Below are 13,354 nucleotides of genomic sequence, written 5' to 3'. Positions count from 1 at the left end.
CGTCACTTTGCGTTCGCAGTAAACGTGTGCTTAATGTTGTGTAGTAAACAAAAACACTTGCTGAGGTTCAGACAACAAACCACTTTTTGGAAAAAACACCATGGTTGGGATTAAAATGATTACGTTTTTATAATGAAAATGTAACTTGACGTTGTGAACACGGGACACAAACGAACAGCTGATTGTAAAGTGAAAGTGAAATGTAACGCATGGGACACGAACAGCGGTCTCCTGGATGAAACCCTGGTGTTTGTTGTTATTTTGGGAAATACAGTATGCTTATTCTCTTTCTTACAGAGAATTAGATGAGAGGAATGACCACTGTCATGTCCATTAAATACAGTAGGTGATTTGAGGGGGGATGCCATCGCCCTTGTTAACCTGCCATCCCCCTCTTTATCCCCTAGTAGCAGAGAGAGTGATGGGGCAGATGGGGGTTGTTTAGTTACTAAACAACCCCCATCTGCCAGCATACCAGCATATTCTACTAAACTTTAGTAGAATATGCTGGTCTAGGTCTAGTCTGCCTCTGATAAATCCACGGCGCTGTCCGTGGTGCTGAAGTAGCAGACAGATTTGAACTGCGACTTTTTCTCTGAGTCTCACCCTTCTGTCAGTTTCTTCTTGAATCTATGATATTCTATATAATAAAGGGATGGTATTAAAAGTACAGAACCAAAAGATTTGTTCATGGGGCGGCTCGCTAGTCGTAGGTGAACGAAACAAACCACTGGTTTTGGTACAAATATCAGAACAGCTAGGGATTTTTTTTGTCAATATCTTACAATATCTTATTTATGAACATTAGTTATCAGCATACACTGATCAGGTAAGTGGAGTCATTTTAATTTGATTTAACTTTTGCAGGCAGCTTGTTTAATATTTCTTTATTAAATTTAATTTAAAGTTGTAGTAAATGTTGCTTCAGCAATTTTGCAGAGTGGTTTTTATTTAGCTATAGTGGCTTTTTCCTGACTATGTGTCTCATTTTTATGTTATTTATATATCATATTACATTATATTTGAACCAAAGTTGACAGAACAATCCTATATTTGTATGTGTGTGTTTATCCAGAGCTATTCATTCAGTCGTTAGATTAAAAGACTCTATAGTAAGTGTAAATTCATTAGAAACGATGCTCAAAGCAGGTGAGCAGGTGATAAACACTACAAGATGTGTTTGTTGAATAAGCAGACATCTTATTAAAGCACTTCTCCTTCATATGCTGGTGGCTGGATGGTTAATGTCACTGCTTTTCATTATTTCAACGTTTCCTTTCAACAAGAACAAACAGATGATGTTCTGATTTTCAATCGACCTTTAGAACGTATATTACTGTAGAATGTGTTGGTGGTGTATCAGAGTCTTGGCATATTAATATACATGGGTAAATAATGATATTCTTTATTATTAAATTCTTTATTATTAAATAATAGCTAATATTTACTCATCTCTACTTCTATTTATCAACACAATATGTACTTGACTGATCCATCAAGGGGAACTGGCTCATTGGTTATTAAGATAGTAATGTGCTCACATTGTGTTAAGTAGTGGCACATTTGACAGATTCAGAGATGTTTGCAGGTCTATATGAGACGCTGCTAACAAGTCACTGTGATGGGTTATCATCTCATCTGGCCCGCACAATACACACACATAGTACACACACAGTACACACACATAGTACACACACAGTACACACACAGAGAGCAGCATGTCAACCAGCCGCTGCTCAGATTAAAACATCTGAGAACGTCTGAGAATATCTGAAGCAGCTGTATCACTCGCTCTATCAAAGCCACTGAACCTCGCCCTCACTCTTTAGTGTTTGGTTTATATTGGTACATGACAACTCTCGCCCTCTCTCTCTCTCTTTTTGTTTTAATTTCTCTCTGCCTCCAGCTCTCTCTCCCTCTCATCTTTCCATCTTCTCATGCTTGGATATGTCTGGAATTGGTCTAAGAAGATTTGTAAATTATCTTAGAGGCGCGGCCAACTTTGACTGAGACATATACTTCACTAAATAATTAAATAAATAAATAAATACATGCATACATACATACATACATACATACATACATACATACATACATACATACATACATACTTCACATTGGGACCTCATTTGAGAATATCAAACCAAGAGTCCAGACTGGCAGCTTTACTTTGAGATGCAAAGCCATGAGTGTGAACCTTTTCAAGTGGGAGACAAAAGCGTGTGAGAAGTGAAGGCCTGTTCTATAACTGAGGATCATTTACAACAGTGTACAGGGTGATGTGAGGTATCAGGGCTGTTGTTAGACAGTTGTACACTACTCTAACCGCTTCAAAGGCTACATCTTCTGAGTAAAGAGGGAAATAGAATCTGGAACACTGCAGATTAACAGCTATTGAGGAGGTTTCTTCCATTTTGCTGACAAGTAGTTATTTTTGTTTTCTTTGTGTAATATCAAACTTCCAAAAAAGCACAGGTGAAACATATTTTTCATGATTATCACATTTGGAAAATTATTTTCCATGTGAAAGTTTCATATATAGGCACATGGTTTTTGGACAACCCACATGTATCACAACGGCATCTGCAGGATTTCACAGACCGGTGGAAAGCAAGCAGTCAGAGCTGATCTGGAGTCTGCCATCCAGCTGCTGTCTATGAGAGCCGGCTGTCAATCACTCACAAACTCCAATCAAACGGTCAAACTAGGCAGCGCTGATCAAATATTAATCAATATTTTGTTACGGTAATGCCTATTTCTCTCCTCAGATGGTCTCAGAATCATCTTGTAGTGTACTGTTTAGCTGTAAAATGAGGAAGTTTGTGACCCGGCAGCCATGTTGAGATCAGTTGAGGAAATACCAAGCACCGCCCACCAGCCAGAGCACAGCCAATAGGAACGCTCTCTCTCTCTGAAATGACCTGTGATTGGTCAAAGTCTCCCGTCACGGGCTAGATGTTCTAAAACCTGAAAACAGAGCCATGAGGAGGAGCAGAAGTCTAGTTTTCTCTCAGAACACTTGAATTACAATATGCTGAAAGGTTAATATGGGATTTAAAAATATAATGACTACTGAAGCTTTGAATGTACATGATGCGAGTCTGTGAAATGTAAGATCTCAAAACCAGTAATTTCCTGAACAATATATGGCAGATTTTGAATTCTCATCCTCTGTCGCCTCTTTCTGAAAACACACCATCATGCGACGTTCAACAAATCTATTTCCACAGCCTCACTCACAGAATATAGACTGCAAAAGAGCCACCAGACTGAATGGTTTCTGAGCGAGGGATCAACCTTTTGGAAACTTTGCTGAGAGTGATGCTGTCTTTTTTTTGGAAAGCCTTGTTCACATTCACACAGTTAACACACACATTCACACCTTGAAGCTGCTCAGTACAACCACAGTCTGATCTGGTGGCCACAGTGCAGCTCCACTGGAGCCGTTTGGGGTTAAGTGCCTTGCTCAAGTGCACTCATAGGTGATATTGAGGGGGAGGTTAATGTTGGTCTTTGATTAACCCAGGAGACCGCTGCTCCTGTCCTGTCAAACCAAAAGTCAACTTATTTTAATTTGCGTCTGTAACTTAAATAAAATAAACAAACTTGTTAACTTCCCTTGAAACGTAATTAAGAATGCAATTTAGTTTCATGGGAACGTCATTTTGTAGGAAACAGGTTGTCAGCAGAGACGTTGGGTTTTATATCACAGCTCAGTCTCAGTCAAGCCTACAGTTTTAACCCTTACATGTCAACCTTGAGACCTCAACAAATAAATAAGAGTATTTCAAAAACAAAGCGGGGGATCCCCAAAGAGTTTCAGAGACTTTGTTTTCTGCATTCTGGTGACTTTTAAAGACTGAAAATAGCAAAATATTATGTACACTGCAACAGCATTTTATGTTTAGTAGGCCTACTTTTAATTTGACTTTTAATTCTCAGGAAAGAAAACTGATTAATTCTCCCCTCTGGCATGAACGTGTGTGAATCTCTGGCATAAACTAATATTCATTAGTTTTTATTCATTTTATGCCCTTGCTTGAGTATTTCTTTCTCTTAGTACTCTCCATCTCTCACTCACTGAAGGTCCTTTCAGACACTACGCAACAACAGCACCACTGAGCTCTGAAACCTGTTATTTCCAACGGCTTGTGCAACACCACGGTGGCTTTTCGCTACGTTGAGCAAAGCCCAACTTTGGGCAAGCGCAGATCAAACCATGTTGTGTCATGAGCATCTTCTCTCCCGGGAAACGACATACTGTAGGTGTAGCTGTATTGTCGTCCAGGTGGAAACAGTAGGACTTATACCCGCTGTACAGCGCCAGAAACAGGTTGAGATAACAGAAAGGAAAAAAAAGGTTTAAACGTTTGCCATGAATCGGGAGAAATACGGGAGAAGTGTGACCCCAGGAGGAAAGAGGGAGAAGGCGATGAAGAACAGGAGTCTCCCGGGAGAATCGGGAGGAAGTACTACTCCCGTAATATTCAAACAAGCTCACTAAGGTTCTGATCTTCTGACAGCAGCCATGTTGGGAAACTGCTCAAACTGCAGACAGACCACCAAAACTTCTGACATGCCAGAAATTCATCTGATCGTCCGGCAGCTAATTAATCAGGCATCGTGACTAAGAACAGGGCCAAGTCTATTCTGGTTAAATGTAAAAAGGTATTCTGGGAAATGAAGGATAATCCCTGACTGATTAAAATAACTCCTTCACAGTACATCATAGATTGATATCTATCAATACACAAGAGAAGTTATGGGGATTTCTTTCTGTGTTTGTGTCATGTGCTGCTCTGGAAGAAGCATGTTGTGAAAAAGCTGCTCGTGAATGACTGAATGTAACATTAGATGAGGGCTGGCGTGTAGGGTTCTATCATAGAATCATTCATTAATAATCAAATGTGTTCTGTCTGAAACGTAGACATGAATGATCACCTCATTAAGACTTGAACCTTTAAGCCTTTGGTTGAATAGAATTAGTAAGTGCTACAAATTCAGACAAATCCCATGTACTGTAATTCTTGAGGGTGCTGCAGCTGTTAGTGTTTTGTATTGATTGGAGTTCTTCTCCAGGTATTGATATACAGTAGTTGTGAATGTTGTTTTTAAACTGCAGGTTCTAGTTGACTCAGCCATTATTTATGTTTTCCTGATTCTGTTTTGGTATATGTATTTTTTTAATGTGTGAGATATTCCATGTAAGTTTTGACTATATACCAAAACCTGCATGAGAAAATGAGATCACAACAATGACGGAAATAAAACTGTGAAATTCCCTTTTGGTTTGATTGAGCAACACAAACACGGTAAGTAGGACAGAGGGAGAGCACAACATGTAAATCAACTATTGTAGCTGGGACAGCCCACTGGCTTTTACATCACGACCTCAGATGATATGTACCATGATTTAAAGCAAGTTGTTTTTTTGATTATATGTTCTTTATATTGGACATCATTTATTGGACTTTGTGGCCGTGGGTTGTCAGCAGTTGATGTGTGTCTGTAAATCCCACTTTTAGGGAATAAAAATAATCTTTTATTTAGATAATGGAGTTTATCACCCCGGTTTTATAGTTGTGCCTGAATAAACTCTCATATGCACACATACAGTATAATCCAGGGTTTGCAGATTCAACAAGTTCATAAGCTGCAAGCAAAATGTCAATATTTCTGCTTTGGGCTTTTCGTTGAGCCTCTGATGAGTTCCTCTCCGTCAGTAATCAAGCTGTTATACAAATAAAGTGACTTGACTTCATGTTCCTATTTGTAGAGGCAAATACTGGGTCTTGGAATAATACTGTAAGTTTTTATTTGTTCTTCTACGTAATTATGTTTGACACACTGTCACACAGTTGTAATTAATTCATTCATTAATTATGAATTAATCACTGAAAAAGTGCAGTATATAGACCTCATCTTGGAAGGCTGAGATTTAAGAGGTTTTATTCGTCACTAGTAGGGCTGTGTTGACTCTGTTGATACGATACGTATCATGATAGAGGGCTTCCCCTTCAATAGATGTGATATACTGTGATACTGTAAGCAAGGTGACTCAAGACAACAACTCACCAAGGAAAGCAGAAGGCGACACGGTGCCATTGCTGCGAGAAACCATGACGCTGATGCCGGTCTCCACGAACGGAACGGAGAACTCCACGACCTCTGACCTCTCTTCGTTAATGGTGAGAGAACCGATGGCCATGTCGGCTCTGTTGGATACCACCTGGAAAACAGGAGTTAGAATGATGTTGTGTGAGTGTTGTTTGAGCAACAAGGATTAAAAGGATATTTTTACCAAACAAGACAATAAAGTGTTTATTGGAAGTAGATCAGATTAGATCTCATGAGTTCAACCCTACTCTTGTTGTCCTGCATCAACTTTGTCTCTCCTCTCTTATCTGTGTTCTATATGCCTTTTTATTTCATTGTTGGAATACATCCTAACATTTGTGAACTCTACACCGTCCTACAAAGCGCTGCCTTTAGACTGAGCCGTGCATAAAAGCACAGAGCGGAGTCTTTGAAACGAAAAATCCAAAGCACTCTTCCTCAGTGAAAATACTTCATAGGCTTTGTCAATTATGTAAATTCAAGTTTTCTTTTGTCTCGGCATGCGACATGATACCGGGCTGCGTTCCTCCTCAGAGCTCTGCCGACAGCTGTAATTCAGGCTCAGGTGGTCAGAAGGTGAGGACGTGAAGGGATTCACAGCTGTGTGGTGTTTCACCTGGCAGGAAACAGAGGTTACTTGACTGCAGCTGAGGGACTGTGGAGGTTAAAGGAGCTGGCTACTGAACAGAAGTTCATTAGTCTGAGAACTGGCCTGCTCCCAAAAGTCTGTGAAGACAAAAGGCTCTGCAGTCCCCGACCAGACACCACCATGCAGGCTCTTAGAGTCGCAATCCTGTTTCTCTGCTGACATCTTAAGTATTGAGTGCTCATTGTTATCACCTGTCAATCGAAGAGTAGTGGCAGTGTGGTGATGTCTTTATCTTTGGATTTTTCTGTTGATTGATTTGGGATTCTGTAGGTGGCGTTTTGGTTTTTTTCTTTGTTCAGCCATGATGGATATTGCTGCTCTTGCATTATGCACGGTTTAATTATTTGCATTAGCCGCGGCCGCCGTGATGGCAGCGGTGGTTGTCCTTCCTTCTTCAGTCAGCCCGGTTCTCTATTGGCTATCGTTCTTTCCCACGTGACTGCGTCATCGGCTGTCTCGGGGTTCCCCACACACAACAGAATATTCGATCGTAAATATATGTTAAATATTTATGATTTGAGATCGGTGTGGCCAAGATGTATTTCTAAGCCGATCCGGGATGTAAAAAACACTCTTAGCACACCTCACACCACAGGAACATCTGGAAAGATCATCTTTAGTACCAACAAAAAATCTGGGCTTTGCTGATGACTGTCGGGGGGGAGGAATCGGTGTGCCCGACATTAGATAGCAGATATTATGTACATAAAACATTGGAAAAATTGCAGAACTTAAGCGCTCTATAACTGCACACTTCTTCTATTTATTCAGAATAAACGGTGAATTCAAGTCAATTTATTTGTATATAGCGTCAAATCATAACAGAAGTTATCTCAAGACACTTTTTATATAGAGCAGGTCTAGACCGAATGTTGCCACAAACGTAAAACACATCACTTTCTGGTCAAACAATGAATTCTTCCTGATTACAAGCAGCTAGATGGTGACTGTTCAAGACATCAAAGTAACACGTTTTTCACTGCAAGAGACATAAAATGACCGTGGCTTCAAAGCTCTGAATTTCTGCCCATATATCTGATTTGAACAGTGATTTGCTCACATTAGGTCGTGTTGTGGAAAAACAATCCACCAATCAGAGCTTTGTATAAGAATGGTGACAACATCTAACTTCATAATAGCTAGCTACAGTAGCCACATCCATGAAAAATAGTGACAATAACAATGGCTACAATGGAGCGCCATGTTAGCCCAGTGGTTACAGCGCATGCCACATAACCGCAACGTCCCAGGTTTGATTCCGGCTTTAAGACCTTTGTTGCATTCCACCCCCCCACCCCCCCCCCTCCTCTCTCCCACATTGCTCTGTCCTCTGTCAAGTAAACATGAAAATGCCCCCCAAAAATAATCTTAAAATAAAAAAAGCTAATTTAAAGCTTGACTGATAGGATATTCATAATTGTGAACATTTATGTACCTTTGTTATAAGCTATGTCTTTTGTACGGCACGTTTACATGCTGCTGGGAATCTCTGAAATCTGAGTTTTGAGAGTTAGCTGCTGAAAGTCGTTGTGATTACAGGTGATGTTGAAAACCTCAATCCAGAACGCTACAAGCAAGCATGTGAAAATGATTAATGACCAATTTGGTTATTTTTTTAAATGAAACATTGCTGTTTGGTAGCTGACGGTCGAGTTCTGGATCTCAGAGCTTTGAATGCATCAAGCTGGAGACCTTTTCTAATCACCTCATTCTAGTGCATTGCCATGAAACGACATCATAACATAATTACATAATATAATTAAACACAACTAAATGTTCACTGTGATGGATTACCTTTATCAAACCAGTTTCAAATCTTAGCATATCATATCATAATTTACATCATAATGAATTATAATGCTATACTACAGTATAGCATTATAATTCATTCATGCAATCATGAAATGAATGTGAATTAATGGCTGGCTGAAAGGCAGGACGGAGAGTGTTGTGAAAGAAAATGTGCTGCTAAAACATGGTGTGCTCAGTCAACCTCCTCTGGATAAGAGCAGAAAGAAAGAGTTGAACTTTTGAAGTTGACTTTGTAAAATCAATAGTTTGTGTTTGAGGCCTTTGGAGAGACTTTAAAGTACATTTCTGCAGGAGTGGGATGATGCACAAGTCGTACACTTTAGATACCGTGTGATTGGTTGCTTCTCTACCTGTCAAGATTAATCAATCCATGATAATTATTAGGTCATTACAAATAACTGAAAGAGTCTGAAAGCAACACCCATCACACTCCTGTTCAGGGACAGCTTCAGTGCTGCTGCATCAACATCATAGTGGGAACACAACTATTATACCAGGATGATTCATGGTTGAGGATGACACAATGTTAAGGACATAGGAAATTATTCCCTGATTGCGAGGCATTCATGTAAGGTAGAAGGACAAAAACGGCAAGGCTGAATGACATTTTGAAAAAAAGCAGAAATCATTGTCCAAGTGTGGACTTTCACTGAAGGCAGAAGGACACACAACAAGTCTGAGGAAGCCTTGGTGAAGTTTAACTTTGTCAGGATGTGAGAGGAGTTTAGTTAATAGAAAAGAATCAGTGACGGCTGGTGACTCAGACAGGAGGGAAACCAACCCACGGGCAGCGTCATGTTATTGTACACTAGCTGGCTACTTATCTCTGCTTTGTTGTGTTCAAAAACAGGAAGCAGTAAAACAACAGCTGACACGATTTCTTGCAACGCGAGTAGCTAGCTACGCTTGATATGTAAAACTGAAAAAAAGGAAATTTGGGCTCTGTTGAAAAGGCCTAAATACAATTTAGTCAATTTAGTCATTTGGAAGTGACGTTTTTAAAAGTAGTTTTTGCACGTTATAATTTATTTTCTAATATGCTACTATATGAATTTATCTATCACTTTACTGCCAGTTCGTCACACTCACGTACAGCGGTAGAGAATTGATGATGAAATTTCAAAATCATCATTGGACCAATACAATGTCAATATTGTATTCTGGTAGGTGATTGGTAACAAGCCAAGATAGGATGTCCTCTGTTGGAGGCCCATAAAAGATTAGCATGAAAAAAATATATATTAAATAGATATAGGAGGTCCCGCCCTAAGGAGGACAGCAGGAGGGTCGTGTCTAGAAGGTAACCTATAAACTGCAAAAACTTGCAAAAACTCTCGTGAGACTCGCTGCCCGACGATCTAACCTGACCTTAACTATTAGAGGTTAATGCCTAACCTTAACTGTTAGAGGTTAATGCCTAACCTTAACTGTTAGAGGACAATGCCTAATCTTAACTGTTAGAGGACAATGCCTAACCTTAACTATTAGAGCTTAATGCCTAACCTTAACTATTAGAGGTTAATGCCTAACCTTAACTATAAGAGGTTAATGCTTAACCTTAATTATAAGAGCTTAATGCCTTACCTTAACTATTAGAGGTTAATGCCTAACCTTAACTATTAGAGCTTAATGCCTAACCTTAACTCAAGGTCATTTCTATCATGCAAGAGTTTTGCCACTTGTGGGTTACTTTCTAGACACAAATATTCAAGAACCTGTCCTCCTCCTCCCCCACCACAACTTTATTGCCCTGCAGGTGTCGCTGTTTAGGCATTATAATCATGTAATAATAATAATAATAATCTTTTTTTTCTTCCAGATAATGAGATTTAAATTTAGTTTCTTTCAACCAATTCCTTTTTTCTTATATTTTGATCTCGCTCTTGCCTCTCAAAAATAGAGAAGGAACAACCTCCTCTTCTTCTATGGACCAAAGAATACAATGGAAGTGAAGAGACAAATAGGACGACAATTGAGTGTACTACTGCAGGTACCGGGACACAACCGAGGACAATGGGAGATACAACAGTTTGCACACAGACTCAGCTGCTCCCTGTGCACACGTGTTTGTCTGCCGCCATAATTAAGCAACTTAATGAGTTAGCGACAAAAGCTGGGCAGGAGGCAGCTGGGGACAGAGAGAGAGAGAGAGAGAGAGAGAGAGAGAGAGAGAGAGAGAGAACCTGCATCTCTGAGGCCTCTCTGAGACAGAAGACTGTTAGCAAATACTGATATTGTCAGTGTTAAGTTGATGTTAACGCACACACATACAGTACACACACACTCACAGATACACACATTCATTCACACAGACACATAAATCTGCACACACACACACACACACACACACACACACACACACACACACACACACACACACACACACACTCTGCTTCACGTAATGTGTGTGACCCTGTAAAACCCTAAAGCTGGATTTATACTTCTAGCATTCAGAGGTTACATGCTTAGTGTTTGCTAATACAGTGTACCAGCCCGTTCTCATTACCAAGGCGTTAAACTGAGGCTCTGTCACGGCCGTCGGCGTGTGTTACCGCCGCACAAGGCACCCTTTAACACCGGTATGAAACGTACCAGGCTTTCCATTAACTGTAATGTAAAGCCATCCGTGGCAACAGTAAACGTTCATAGAAAGTGTGCTGGGAGTGTGTCACATTACAGCTGTTCATTCATGTCTCGTTCACTGTCATTTTCACTACACAAACAAAGTAGTTCTTGTAGTTCTTTCCTAAACCTATCTATAGTGGTTTTGTTGCCTAATCCTAAAGGGACACCAAGGGTTACTATAGTGGTTTTGATGCCTAATCCTAAAGGGACACCAAGGGTTACTATAGTGGTTTTGTTGCCTAATCCTAAAGGGACACCAAGGGTTACTATAGTGGTTTTGATGCCTAATCCTAAAGGGACACCAAGGGTTACTATAGTGGTTTTGTTGCCTAATCCTAAAGGGACACCAAGGGTTACTATAGTGGTTTTGATGCCTAATCCTAAAGGGACACCAAGGGTTACTATAGTGGTTTTGATGCCTAATCCTAAAGGGACACCAAGGGTTACTATAGTGGTTTTGATGCCTAATCCTAAAGGGACACCAAGGGTTACTATAGTGGTTTTGATGCCTAATCCTAAAGGGACACCAAGGGTTACTATAGTGGTTTTGATGCCTAATCCTAAAGGGTGTGACAAAGCGGCAGTATGTGAAAAGTGGGATGAGAATGTGCTTTAGCTTTTTTTCTGGCCTCTTGTTGGAAGAAAGCTTTCTCTCTCACTGTGTGTTTCAGGTGTGTTTTGTGGTTAGTTGGGGAGTTTACTGTAACATTGTCTTTTTATTTGATTCGGTAGACTAAGTGAGTTTTGATTTTCTAGTTTGTGAGGGCTTTTTCTTTATTATTGTGGCCTTGGAGACACTGTTGCCTTTTTTTTGCTTCCATTTCTGATATATTTGTTGGTTTCTCTGTTAAACATTTTCAAATAAATAAATGTCATGTATTGTTACAGCTAAAGTGCTTCAGCAGCCTTTTCTCGCAGTTTTGGTTCCATTTTTGCAAAGGTTGGGTTAACTTGTTACAGTATGTTACTTCTTCCTGAGTTTCCCGAGACATAAAGTTAAGGTTGTAACACACACACGCTCAAAAAATCTACTAAATGCTGGGGTTACGGTGACTAAGTAGACATGTGGAGACCTGTGGAGACCTGAAGAACAGTGAGTGGTCAGCTTGAGCTGCTTGTGTTTTCTGCTACAAGGCTCAGAAAAGCACACGTGCTGAATTTTGGGATCTGGCGAAGTCATTTATAGGGAATTAAATAAACCAGTTTATAAAAGTTATTTATGATTGCACAGGAAATGCTTCAATCGAAAAAAGCTAGAGAAGACAAACCTCCCATGGTTGGTCGACAGTATATCATAAATTGAAAGATATCATTTCAACTCAATACAAAGCACTATTAATACTGCGTGACTTGCTCCAATCGTCAAATAACGCCGCGGGGGGGTTTACATTGGAGTTAGCTGAAAGCCCGATTCGCCACGTACTGTCATTAAAGGGTGCCGCTGCCCAACCTGCGCTATTTGACGATTTGGGAGTGAGACTGGGTTGTGTAAACAGATTTAGGTAATAATGGGATGTCAAATTATTGTCAAATGGGAGAGTGCTATTTTCCTAACCCTAACCTAAACCTCACTCTAACATTAACCCTAAAACGTGACCCTTAAGCCTAAAAAGAAGTGAGCACTGGAAACATGTCCTCACATCTTCTTCTCTCAAAACCATGGTCCTCACAAAGATAGAGATACAAGACTACACACACACACACACACACACACACACTGTGCTAATTTGCATCCCCTGTCTAACTACATGTTAAACCAACTTCATTAATCCAGCCACCAGAGGGGGATTGGCATCATGGAAACAGCAGTGTATCTGCCAACACACACACACACACACACGCACACGCACACACACAAACACACACACACACACAGTCATGTATAAACAGTCTCACAGTCTGTGTTGTCCTCTCTCTCTCTCAGTTTCTCCAGCACTAATCTTTCTGACAGCCTCCCTCCATATTTTCTCTGTTCTTCTTCAATTCGGGTCCAATCCTCTCTCGCTGGGTTGTGTTTTAAAGGATTTGAAGCAGGATAAAAAGAATTTCACGGGAGCCCTCGAATCGAACCCCCTTTTTATAAACACAACAAAGGAATAAAAGAATCTGAATAAGAAAAACGACGATGCTACTATACAGGAAAAATGGAGA

The 13,354-nt window shown here is 40.1% G+C and overlaps 1 protein-coding gene across 2 annotated transcripts in view; it reads right to left on the bottom strand.

Moving 5' to 3' along the window:
* Nucleotides 1-13,354, bottom strand: part of grin2da (glutamate receptor, ionotropic, N-methyl D-aspartate 2D, a) — a 317,340-nt gene that overhangs the window by 55,025 nt on the left and 248,961 nt on the right. For both annotated transcript variants that reach the window (XM_074612865.1, XM_074612866.1), the window contains one exon: nucleotides 6,076-6,229. In XM_074612865.1, coding sequence (XP_074468966.1) covers nucleotides 6,076-6,229 — 154 coding nt within the window. The remainder of the gene's footprint in view (nucleotides 1-6,075; nucleotides 6,230-13,354) is intronic.

Source organism: Sebastes fasciatus, chromosome 17, assembly GCF_043250625.1.
Source record: "Sebastes fasciatus isolate fSebFas1 chromosome 17, fSebFas1.pri, whole genome shotgun sequence".
Taxonomy (NCBI): Eukaryota; Metazoa; Chordata; class Actinopteri; order Perciformes; family Sebastidae; genus Sebastes; species Sebastes fasciatus.
Note: the sequence above shows the minus strand (reverse complement) of the source record. Positions and strands in the feature narration are given on the sequence as shown.